General features: G+C 26.9%; 2 protein-coding genes and 1 long non-coding RNA gene across 5 annotated transcripts; 2 read left to right on the plus strand and 1 right to left on the minus strand.

The window, feature by feature from the left end:
- The first annotated feature begins 513 nt into the window (after positions 1-513).
- Positions 514-4,983, plus strand: LOC112598474. Of its 3 annotated transcripts, none has more exons than XR_003114888.1 (5): positions 514-569; positions 1,382-2,055; positions 2,116-2,366; positions 2,433-2,626; positions 4,807-4,983. It is a non-coding gene; the product is annotated as an uncharacterized LOC112598474 (long non-coding RNA). The 3 variants fall into 3 exon arrangements; XR_003114890.1 differs by lacking the exon at positions 4,807-4,983 and adding an exon at positions 3,489-3,575; XR_003114889.1 differs by having other exon boundaries at positions 515-569; positions 1,222-2,055.
- A 60-nt stretch (positions 4,984-5,043) lies between these two features.
- On the minus strand, positions 5,044-6,514 carry LOC112598530 (probable protein arginine N-methyltransferase 6). The gene is made up of 3 exons (XM_025345030.1): positions 6,385-6,514; positions 6,076-6,312; positions 5,044-5,963 (listed from the first exon to the last, which is right to left on the minus strand). The coding sequence occupies exons 1-3, from the start codon at positions 6,439-6,441 to the stop codon at positions 5,178-5,180; spliced, it is 1,080 nt and encodes a 359-aa protein (XP_025200815.1). The 5' UTR covers positions 6,442-6,514; the 3' UTR covers positions 5,044-5,177.
- A 96-nt stretch (positions 6,515-6,610) lies between these two features.
- Positions 6,611-11,406, plus strand: LOC112598531 (NADH dehydrogenase [ubiquinone] iron-sulfur protein 4, mitochondrial). The gene is made up of 4 exons (XM_025345031.1): positions 6,611-6,785; positions 6,892-7,054; positions 10,908-11,083; positions 11,148-11,406. Exons 1-4 carry the CDS (start codon positions 6,715-6,717, stop codon positions 11,326-11,328), a joined length of 591 nt encoding a protein of 196 aa, XP_025200816.1. The 5' UTR covers positions 6,611-6,714; the 3' UTR covers positions 11,329-11,406.
- The last annotated feature ends 2,005 nt before the right edge of the window (positions 11,407-13,411 follow it).

The raw sequence follows: 13,411 nt of genomic DNA on the forward strand, positions 1-13,411 counted from the left end.
GCTTAGGCTGTCTTAAATCCACGATTTAAGGAGTAGGTATAGGTACCTATCAACTATCTGCAGTCTATTTATTTTTTTGATATTTATTTACTGTGAGCGGGTTAATACTTTTTGATAAATGATAAGTAATAATTAGGGCTGAGGACTTCTAGTTTTTTCATATTTTTTTTAGAAAGATAGTAAAAAATATATTGTATAACATCAAGAGATCAAATTTAAAATTTTATTTTGCATATTTTTGCATATTTTGTAATTATTCTATATAAATACGTATTTTAGTAGGTACATTAGAAACATTAAGAACATATTTGGCAATTTTCAAAATAAGTTCTTAAATTAGCTTAGACAAAAAGAACAAATTGATCAAATTTCCATTTAAAAATAATATTTTTATTATCGATTAGGTAATATTTTACTAACTGGCCGATAAAATCGATAAGACCGAAATTATTCGTACAGATAATCATTAGTGAACTTCAGTTGTCCGTCATATTTTTATTTCAAAATGAAATAGATGAAAACGAAGAAAGAAAACAAAAAGATCAAGACGACGAAAAATTTAATTTCAAGTAGGTACCTATTTATTAATAAACTAATTATAATGTAATTTTTAATAATTTTTTTTTTTTTTATATGTAAATATTATAATTGACTATATAATAAAATAAAATAATTTTTAGAGCATATTTTAACTGCACATTTCTTGATTTTTAAGTGCATAAGTGTATGTATATTTTTAAATTTTTTAAATACTTGAAGTATTCAGCCCTAGTAATAATGCAGTGAACATCTTACGTCAATAAAGTATCATAAATATAAACCATAAAACTAAAATAAAGAAAAACGATATTGAGAATATGAAAACAAGTTAATAGTAATAAGTGACATTGACTATATGTAAATAAAATACATACACAATAAAAACGAAAATAATAATTTATAAACATTTCCAATAAAAATGTTAGTATAGACTTACTCAATGACCAATGTTGGAACATACATTTTATTGAAACATATTAATACAGATATTTTAATGCAAGTGTATTATTAATTATAATAAAATATGTACCTACTAGGAAGAATATCAGTCTAAAAAACAGATTTTATTTTAATTTTCAAAATACAATTTTGTAAAATTTTATACATGGGGATTATTTTTTTGCGGTTTAAATACCGTGCAATACACAAGTAAATACTTTGATATAGATTTTAACATTTCAGATATCACATGTTATATTGTATCTATATATACATTATTCATGCGTGCACATGCGTAAATCAGGACCTGTATTATTACCCCTACCAATCCCTATAATGATAATAATATATATTATATATACATATAATTGGTAATACACGTCATTGCCTGTCGTTCGTATAGGTTTTTGTACATACAATTATCGAGATCGGTGATACCCTTATATTATTGTCGAGATACATCCTATACATATCTACTACAACGACGACGGCGACAAAAGACGACCGGGAAGCCGCCTGACTACTCACCACTGACCTTTTCAGTTTTCATCATTATTATATAATAGAAAACACTCGCTGGACCGTGAACGAGACCTCTGCCCGGTCGACCCTCTTTGGATCTTTTCATAGGCGAACTCGGCAGCGGGTAGTTTTGTGTACAATCCCCTCTCGAACCCCACCAACTACCTGAACACCGCCGAATACCGGGAAATATTCCCCGCAAAGACCTCATAAGCTCGACACTGTCATTTATTATTCAATTATTCTCGTTCGGAGACCCGTACAGCGCGCATGAGATCGCATGAATAGCTACTGAACAGTTGCAGACTTACAATAGGTATATACCTATACTGCTTCAGTATAATGTTCATCGGCAGTTCAGGCCGCCGTTCACTACTCAGTGTTGTACGTCCCCAGTCGCTGCCAAGAAAATTCTAATATAATTTAGTCTTACCGATTCCTGCGATGGCTCCGGTTATACACTTTTGGACTTTCAGCGTTGGACATCATTGGTATAATATTTTCGCAATTTTTGTTACAAGATTCTTCACCACGTATAAACGCCAAGGCCATTATGTATGTATATGATGTAGAATGTTGACGCATATGTAATATTTGTTTATTGTTAACCTTTAGTCGTCTTCAGAGAATCCACATGACAGTGACAAGTGCGAATCACCGAGTATAACATGACATTTGTCCGAGGTCCTACCAACGTTCAGGTTGTAGTTTCGCTTAGGTTATCCTGTAGAAATTTATTTGTAATGCACGAGAAGTAATCTCATGGCTCAAAGACGATTATTTTTATTGATTAAAGAACTCTAAAACTTCAAGTACCTAGTCAAGGAAGAGAACATATAAATTCGATCTCGGAGCGCAACTTTGATGTAAGTGTCATGTGTTTTTAAGTTCATTTTTTTTTTGTGTAAAATAATCTTTTTATTTTAATTTAGGAAAAAATAATAGAACAGTATAACGTATAGATCACAATTACCTGGTTAAGTATGTCAAACTAATTGCATGGTACATAATCTAACTAAACGCAACAGAATAAAAATTGAAGTATCAAGAATATGACATTTTAGGAATGGATAATTGAAGAATATTGTTTAGTACATGCTGGGAATATATTATAACATAATACATTGTAAGTGAATGAACAAGAATAATTTTTTTACATAAGAACTAAATAAGATTAATTTATGTCAATTTCTTATTTAATGTATATGTCTAAAAACAACAATCTAACTTTAAATTAATACATAATAAATAGGATTAAAATATTAAAAACTTTAAAAAATTAATCATTTTTTTTCTTTCTTTATAGTTAAGAATTAAAGAATGTTCCTATAAGTATTAAACATATTATTATTTATAACTGAAAATAATTTTAAAACTAAATTTTATTTTATGAATGTAGCTTAAAAATTTAAATTCAATTAAAATTTTATAATTAAAAATAAATAAATAAAGGTATAATGCAATGGAATTGATTAATGTAATTTCTGAGATGCAGATAGTCTAGTTATTTTTCTAAAGGAAATGTTTCACATTTTTTAACAAGTTGAATAATTAGTACCTTTTACCAATAATAATAATTAAATATATATTTTATACATATACATTGTAATTTCTCAATTGTTAAAGAGAAGACAAGTAAAGTAAATATTAAACATTTGTGGCTGCAGTTTGAATAATATTATTTATTTAAATAACTTGAAATTTTGAGTATGATTCATTATTAATCTTTAATAAAACGGGATTTATATATTCATAACTATTTACTTAAAGTATTCAATAATTAATTTTTTACATAAAAAAATGTGTGCAATCATACTCATTAATTATAAAATATAATAGAAAAATCTTATTATAAATTCCTTGATTTATTGGTAATTGGCCATTTATCTATTTTCGAAATGTAATAAAACAATTAAATATAATAGTCATTAATCAATTATTTAATTATCTAATGAAATATTTAAAAAAAATACTATTTATTTTTCTAGATCTGTTCACTGTTAAATTTAATTATGGATTTGTAATCTTTATTCGACAGTTTTAACAAGTAAAACTTTATATAAAGGATCATGTCTCAAAAATACATAATTCTATTTGTCAAATATGTTACTATACTTGATTATTATTATTATTATTATTATTTATTATTTTATACATAATATTTACTTTGAAAAAGTAGTCTTTAACCTATGTATCTGAAAACAGGTAGGTTAGTTATAATTTCTAAGAACAATCAAAATACTGGGATTATTATATAGTTAAACTAAAAAATTATTATTAGTTTATACAGATTTTGTTAATAAGTAATAACATTTCAAAATAATTAAAAATTAAATTAAATTTTTAATAAATATTTATTTTTAAGTTTAAGGTGAATTATAATAATAATACAAATTATATCTGATGATAAAGAAAACAATATTTAAATATTTGTATACTAGAAAATTAAATAAAGGTAATAATTTTATAAAATATCTAACAAAGTAACAGTTTAAATTATTTAAAATTTAATTATTATTGCTCATCAAGATTACTTATGTTTTATTTTATGGTGTCATTCGAGGAACAAGATTATTAGTACTTGCTTAATATATTTAAAGATTTATTATTAAAATAATATTTTTATATGTCTATTACTTATATTTATAACGGTACATTTTATATAAATGATTTTCATATATTTATTATTTTATGTTTTTGAATATATGTATAAACAGTAACCTTAAATGATTAATTAAGAAAAAAATAGTTATAAATTTAAAGTAATAACTTAAGTTAATGAATTTTTCATATAAATGAAAATTAACAGGTTAGCATAACTAATTTAACTTTACTTATTTATTAAAAAAAATTTCAACTGAGTGAGGCCTAATTTATTTTCTCTTAGCCTAGTTAAATTGGGATTTAATTTTGATTGTTGTTAACTTTAAATTCATTAAAATAATTAAAAGTTAATACTATTAAGTATTAATGTTTTGTTTTAAATACAAATAATTTATAATTTAAATAAGAAAAAAATCCATGTAAGGATTGGTGCTATGTTATGATAATAACAAAATAAAAAAAATTTAATATATAATTGTACTATTAAATAACATTAAACTAAATTTTTTTTTACATTCCTCATTACTGTTTTATTTTATGATCAAAATACTTTTATATATTATATTTATATACCTTTTATTGTATAAAAATTATAGATAGATTTTTATAATTTTATAGAAGGCAGTAGTAAAATTTTTAAAGAATACAAATTAATACTATTTGATTAGTTGTTATTATTGTTACTAATTAATTTTTTTATAGAAAGATTTTAAATGGAAATATGAAGAAAGTTGAATAAATGAGCATAATGAATATTCTTCAAAGGAATGTATTTTTGAATTGTGGATCAACTACACCTAAGGTTACCAAAAAAATATTTATCTATAATGCAGGGTATTTAAAACCCGAAAAAAATGTATTCATTAAAATTTGCTTTGGTAGCACTCAGACAAAAATATTATTAACAAAATTTATAAAAATTATTATCAGTTATTTTTTATAAGTCAATTTTTTTTTTTTTTTTTTTGGTAATTTACGAATTAAATATTGCTTTTATTTTATAAACAGTCAATTGTAATATGCACATTGTCATTATAAATAATTAAAAAATTATGGGTAACGAATACCATGATTTATAGATCCACATTTTGGTCATCAATACTTGAATCATCATCATCGTCTGAAATATTTTTTGTAACAGATAAAAATGTCTTAATAATTTTACATTTAGTTTGATTGCATTCGCATGGATTTGGATGTGTCTCTTGTTCAGAGTTCAGCATTTCTAGGTTAATACTGTAATGTCTTGAGTTTGGACTGTTGCGATTGAATTGTACATTGAACATTACAGCATCACCTTCTTCTACTTCTATTTGTGTTGGTAGTACTATGATGGTCTGTTTCCAATGAGTTATTGGAGATGAAGGCGAAGTGCTTAGGGTGGTACCAGTAGTTGGGAATTGTACGTCAAACCAAAAACATATTCCTTGATAAATTCCGCTCTTCTCAACAATAGTTAGATATCGTTGTGCTATAATACTGTCAAGCTGTTGTGATTGACAAACCTTGAGGTCCAATTCTATAATGGGACTGACGTTATGAGCGAGTATATTCTCGACCTGAACACTCATGATTTTTGGTCTATTCAAGTATAAACTACGTAAAGCTTGTGCGAATGATCTCATTTTAACACCACAAACATTATCCCACTCTGAGTAGAGATCTGGCAATGCGCATGGGGACGCGTAGAGCGTACAATGAGACGGAAACATCAGGCCATCTGGTTTTAAGAACTTGTCTCGCGCCACGATGACGCTGTCCAACATGCTCTCATGCAACATGTAAAATCCCATCCATTCAGAAACAATAATGTCCACCTGATAGGGCAGAGTGACGTCCTCCACTTTGCTGTAGACCACCTATAAAACGAAGAGCGATTAGGACAGTTTATAGTATTATAATAACGCGCCTAGAAGCGCAGTCATTTGTCATTACTCGTAATTATTATCATAATTTAAAGTATGTACACACTTCAATGGTGTCTGAAAAATGGTTCTCGGCCACTAGCTGTCGGGCAATCTCGGCCGTCTTGCTGGCTTCGACCGCAAATACTTTAGTCGCTCCTGCCTGTGCGCAGAATATAGACAGTATCCCTGTGCCCGCTCCCACGTCCAACACGATTTTACCCTCGAATACCGAGCGGCTAGATAGGATAGCATTTTTGTACGTCTCGGTCCTGGCCGAGTCTTGTATCATTAATTTGTGGACCTGAAACGTACACAATATTCACTGAGAACGTTCAACAATCCACGCGGGAAATCGGTGGTGGTTTGGATTTACCTCCAGATCACCATAGCTCGAAAAATAAGCGTCCGCATCGGGACCGGTATCGCTCATGGTAAAATCGTTGTTTGAAAATCTGCGCGCGTGATATTTATAACCTGCAAAATTTGGTAATCGTGTTAAGGTAATCAGGTATTCTTATCTCAGTCGTGTGGTGGGTGTCCGCAGCGCTATCAGTAATCACAGCGATTGCGATATATCGTGATAACGAATACGGATAGAAAATTTTAGCTACAAGTATTAGACGTTTTTTTTTTGTTCATTATTCGCGACCTTTTCTCATAGTCAAGCGTATAAGACAATAAAAAGAAAGTCGACCGATACGATATGGCTTTCAATTTATTCAATCGGTCCGCAAGTAAAGTGATTAGAAATGCAGTCGTGCCGTCGTCTACGTCGTAAGTATTACCTGTATATGTGCCATACACTCTCGACTGAAATAAGTATTTCTATAACGTTTCGTGTTGCTTATCGAGATCTATATAGAATTATGCGTTTGTAAAGGGCCACAAGAGGGCTGTTCACTGGTGCTGTTCGATCGGCCAAAGAAGACAAGGGATTAGAACAAGTTTACGCCAAAAAAGAATCACTTTTACTGGATACTAATAATGTCATTGGAAAGGCGGCCAACATGAGTGTTCAGAATTACATCGAGGTCGATAACAAAGTATGTTTCTCAAAGTTCTACTAAAACTTGTAGAATTTAAAATCGAAACATGAATATTAATTTATCACCGACTTTTTCATTCATCAAATGATGTAATATATTTGAATTTTCTTGTACTTATTAAAGAACAACAATAAAAATATTATCTTAAGGTAGGATTACATTGGTTTGTCACCGATCGATCTAGTGTCAGTGTATCGGCCTACCAAATTTTATGATTTCTAACGTTTGATTACAGCTACTGTAAGGTTTAATAATTCAGTCCAATTTTATTTTCTACTAATAATGTTTGTACTAATTTAGTAATGTTATGAAAAAAAATAAAATTATAACCAAACACTCAAGTTCGGCCTCCCATATTTTTACCCACTAAGATTTTCTTAGCAGCTCACTGTTCCAATCTAAGTCTGGGCTGATCCACAAATACTTTCTTTAATATTTATCTACGTAACTTAAATAACATAATTAACATATGATGTACCTACTGATGTAGAACTAGTATAATACTGGTTATAGAAACTAAATACATTTATAATCTTACATAATTGATGAATTTATTCATAAGTCAGATCCTTACTGATATGCATTTAAAATGCCTATTATATTAATTATTCTAACCATTTTGAATTTACCTTTAGTTAAATATTGCTTATGGCTAATCACTAAATTTTGTTTAATAGATGTTTAAAATGTTGAAGGGATTATATTACATTGTTGGTTAAAATATATATGTATGGACATTCTATAATGTAGTTAAAATAAAATACATATTTATCAATAGTTTTAATATTGGTAGCATATAACCGCAATAATAAAATGCTGTATTAATACCCAACAATAATTTAAGATCATTAATCTTATTAAAAATAAAAATTTATAGAGAAATATAATTTTTAACTCGTATTAGAAAAATTAGAAACACATATTTTAAAATAATATAGTTAGTTTTATTTCATATATTTATAATTTTTTAAAAATTTGATTTATAAATGTTGACTTATATACTATAAAATATAAAAATTAATGTTTATCTTAACTTGAGGTGGATTTATAACTTTGTTTTTCAACCCATATAGGGTGGTCTATACATGAATTTAGTTTCAGCTAATAGAAATTGAATATGTTTTTTGTTTATTTATAGAGTTGCTATTGAGTAATATAATAAAGTAGTTATTTATGATAGGATATCATTTTTTATTTTTTAAATTGCATTTTAGTATTTTATAATTTAAGTTAATAGGTGTCAATAGTCATATAAATGTCTATATTAATTTAAAATAAAATAACAGTTATTATATTTATGTGGCAAAGTGCATGGTTAATATTTATATATCAAAATAATACTCTATTGATTTTGACAAAAAAACAATTAAAAATAGCAGAAATAAAATAAAATATTATTTGAGATTCCAAACAGGTTATACGAGTATTAGAATTGAAACCACAGATAACTGCTGTTATGTATACAATTATAAAAGGCAACGTTAGGCTGAGACTTGAAAAACAAAAAAAAAAAGGTTTACCCTCAATTAATAATATTAAAACTATAACTGCATATTTGTTTATTTCTGCTTGCAATTGGTAAGAAATAAGTTACTTATTACTATCCGCTGCAAGTGGGCATCTAAGTTTTATTTATTCCTGGGCCAATACAGAATAATGCTTGGTAAGAAAACAGTTAATATATTATAAGATTATTTAAGTGCAATATTAAAAACTAAAATATAAAACATAAAATTTGTTTTAAAAGTTGTGTATTGTGTACTTACTCAGGATACCTGTGCTGCTTTACCTTCTACTAAGCAAGTTGACAAAACTATATTATTATGATGGCTAGTGCATAATGATTTTGGAAAGACCAATAACAGGTTTTCTAATCTTTATTATCTTAATAAGATTTTTTGTTGACAACATTCATGTTAACCTAAATCATAGGGGCACCCTCAGCATTGTGTTAGTGTTGGATCCTTTTAAACTAATTAATGTCTTATAATATAATATAATTGATATGTACAGAATGTAATTTAAGATCAAGTATAAACATAAAATGTAATTTAATTCTACCAATGACCATAGTTATCCAGGCTTAATCTAATAATAATAATAATAAAAAAAAAAAAAAATAGTAATATTCTTTTATAAATTTTACTAATATAATAATATATACTTATTGTGATAAAGATTTAATTAATATTAATTTGCCATAAATCAAAAAGATACCTTTTATGAAACATCAAGAATATAATAATGTAAGTTTTGTGGAAATTCAATATATTATTTTTGTTTATTATTACACGAATTAAAATTTCCATATAATAATCATCATTTATTATTAATTGCTATTAAATATGCAATTAATTATCAACATTATTGTTATTATTAGTTATTTTATATTTAATTGTATTATATAAGATACTAACCTAAAACTGTTAGATACCTTACAAAATGCACATGGCACATTTTTATAAAAATTGTACATTTAATATACATTGCGACCTATGACCTAAACAGTAAAGGCCTTAAATTAATAATAAAAAAAAATTGTACATTTCGCCATTAATTCTTAAAATATTGTTAAATTTTTATTCTATTTTAAATCAAATTATATTCATTAAATTTCACTTAATAAATTTTTCTTATCTTGCTGGTAATTATATCAGTGAATTTTGGGTATTTTGAATATTATAGTATTTGTAATCATAGTTAAAACAAATATATTTTTACTTGGTTGTATTAAATGTTTTTATTTTTCTAAAACATTTTTAAATGCACTTTTTTTTTTAGTTATAACTTAGATAATTAAATTTCTTTGAGGTGGGGTTAAAATTACTGTAAAAGTGAGTTAAATTCATGCTAAATACTACTATAATTAATATTATAATTGTCATTGAATTTATAATCAGTAACTAAAAGTTTTATAAAAGGTCAGGTAATTTATAGCTCAGAATGTAAGTTTGTTTTAAACCCAGTTGCATTCCTAAATCTATATAAGTATCAATAAGTATTGTTTAAATAATTTAATTACTAGAATATGAGTAATATTAATCATATATTATATTTCCTATTATTATAATTCCACCAAAATAATCATAAATAAAAAATACTGCTATTAATAATATATTTTGAAAAATATAATAATAATTTTCTCAGGTTAAAATATAGAATTTTTAAATATATTTCTTATTAACTAACTCTTAAATAAAATTATAATTTAAGTAAATAATTATTGTAACATTAAAAAAAAAACAACAATTAAATGCAAATATACAATGCTTCTATTATAATTGAAATAAATAATAATTTTAGTAATTTCAATTAAATTGATTTAAAAATATTATGTTATACTGCAGATTGTAACTTAAAAAAAAAGAATATGGCTATAAAATGATATAATTATTAATCTTTTATTACTATCTATGTGAATAATTCTTATCCTATTACCTTTAGTATTTTGAATTTACAAATTAACTATTAAGTAACTGCTCAATTTTCATTTTTTGAGAACACAAATTATGTGAAGTTAGTAAAAGTATTTATCTTTATCTTTTGTCTGTGACGTAATATTTGTTTATGTAAATCTTAAGTATTCATAATTTAAATAATTTAATTAAACATGAAATACTACTTCTAATGTAAGATATAAGTATTATATTCTAATTATGCTTAATTATTTAAAAAAATATATTTATTTAATTAATATTTATATTACACTGATTTTGTTGTTAAGTACTATTTGTATTTCAAATTATATAATTTTCTTGTGTCTCAAATAGTTTATATCTACATATTATATGTGTTAAAAATAATTAATTTTTATTATATTTGTAATTTTTTGAATTTTTGAATTATTTAGGTAGATTTGAGTTCTGTTACCGGTGTACCCGAAGAACATGTTAAAACTCGTCTAGTAAAAATCAGTAAAGCTACAAAAAATGTTATGCAATCTGGTACTGACAACACTCATAATTGGGTGATGGAATTTGATAACAGAGAGCGTTGGGAAAATCCATTAATGGGTTGGACATCAACGTATGTACATCTTTTTTATTATATTATTAGTATATAATCATAATAAGATGGATTATATTTTCAGTGGTGATCCTTTGTCAAACATGAAGATTGAATTTGTTAAAAAAGCTGATGCCATCAACTTTTGTGAGAAAAATGGATGGAAATGGTACTTAGAAGCAGAGTCCAAGACCAAACCCATAAGATCAAAGTCTTATGCTAACAACTTCTCATGGAATAAACGTACAAGAACTTCTACCAAGTAAACATACACAGTATTTGTGTAATAATAGTTAAAGCGATGCCTGTAAAAAAAAATATATATATATATATTTAATTTTCAATGTAAAACTCTTACTATAGTGTAAATTAGACACACCGTTTTTTATAGGGTAATAAAATACAATACTCATTTGTTGAAATTTGTTTAAATTTTTTTTGTTTTTTATTTTATTTTAACAAAAAAATCAATATTATACAAAATTTCAAAACGTAATATATCAAACTTAACTGTCTAACAGTTGAAAATATTGAAAATACAAGAACAAATATATGACAAAAGGATTTTTATAATAATAATAATATAATAATAACCATAATAATAGTTGTTTGATTGAATAAGTCATTCCAAAAGTACAACGTCAAAAATCTTCATAGTACTAATGTCATGAAATACGTGAACATAATATTATTTCATACTCATTAATTAGTAATTGTATTTGTACATACATTAAACTATATTAATATAATATTATGTTGAAGACTTGAACGACTACCTCAAACCAGCAAGAGTGCAGTTATAATAAGTTTGTTAATTTAAAAAACTAAACTAGGAATAAAAAAAAAGGTTTCTTAAAAAAAACCTACCTAGGTATATGATAATATTGCTATGCATACTCTGGTATTCACAATATTCTACTGTGACGACACTTTTTCAATAAAATTAGATAATAGGTACATACACAGTTTCTACAATATTACATTGTGTGTGTATAGTTAGATTATTAATATTACTATACTCGTTAAGTATAATCAAATATTTTTTTTTATTTTAATTTTAAATACATTTCAACAACTAGTTTTAGAATAAAGCATTTCATAATCCATGTTTTTGTATTTACGTATTTAAAAATATTAAATACAAACAATATTATGCGAAACTCGCGAGGGTTTAATGCATTTATCCGTTAGGCGATTCTGCATTGCATATTTGCATCGTAGGTATTTACAAGACCTAGGCGGAGAACGACGCTAATGATAATTTTGTAATTCAAGTTGGGCATATTGAAATGTCCAAGTGAAATTGTAATATTTAAAAAAGTATTGTAACAAGTATGGTTACAACATAGTCGTTAAATTTACTGTTACGACGACGACGCAATACGTGCGCAGTATCGCGTTTAAATTAATGAAAAAATAGAACCTATGTGGCTAAAAATCGAGGCACAGTGGTAAGGTCTAGGCACTATGTGTGTGTGTGTAATATTTACAATTTATAGATATTATTATATAGTATAATATTTGTAACGGTATATTATTATTATAATATTAAAATCTACTCATACGTATTATCGATAATAATTCTAACAAGTCACACGCCACACGAAATTCTTCTATTCGGTGGTTGAGGGTAGGTAGTTGAGTATAGGTAATAGGTGGTATAGTTGTACGCGACCGAAAAACACACGTATAATATGATATCATATTGTCAGCCGACCCTTTGTTTTTGTGTGTGTGTGTGGGGGGGAGGGGGTGTGTGGAATAAATACATTTCGTAATTCGCGAACGGCGAACGTATAAATAATAATAATAATGACAACGCGGTGGGTACGAACTTTCGCGGCTCGGAGGAGTGTAGTGGTAACCGTCCGTACGGGGTTGTGGGTACGGCGATATTAATTTTCTTTTAGTCACTATTGTTATTACTATTAGAGTGTTGTACGCATCGTACTTGGGTAAATAACGTAACACGTAAAACTTTGACGTCCACAAAAATAATAAATCTTGTAGCAGGAAGGGGGTGGTGGTGCGCGCTCGATATTAATTTTTGTTTTACTGTAGTCGCTCACATTCGGTCGTTTTGCGGCGCTGTGACCGCGTAAAAAACGTACGTCCGTGTCGGTCCGACGAGCAGCCGAGTCGCGTTGGTTAGGTGCATCGTTCGTACGCGGATCTGTACGACAAAGCGTTGAATCCAAGTATACTTTTTTTTTGGGGGGGGGGGGGGGAATATGTCACACCTGAAATTTCTTTCGCATCCACTGACAAATACAACTTTCAACAAAATGTACCAATATTTATTAAATGCACAATACTCGTCAGTCGTCACGATTACCGCGCCCAATGGTG

This window comes from Melanaphis sacchari, unplaced genomic scaffold (assembly GCF_002803265.2).
Source record: "Melanaphis sacchari strain LSU unplaced genomic scaffold, SCAv2.0 Contig48_pilon_pilon, whole genome shotgun sequence".
In the NCBI taxonomy this organism is placed as follows: domain Eukaryota; kingdom Metazoa; phylum Arthropoda; class Insecta; order Hemiptera; family Aphididae; genus Melanaphis; species Melanaphis sacchari.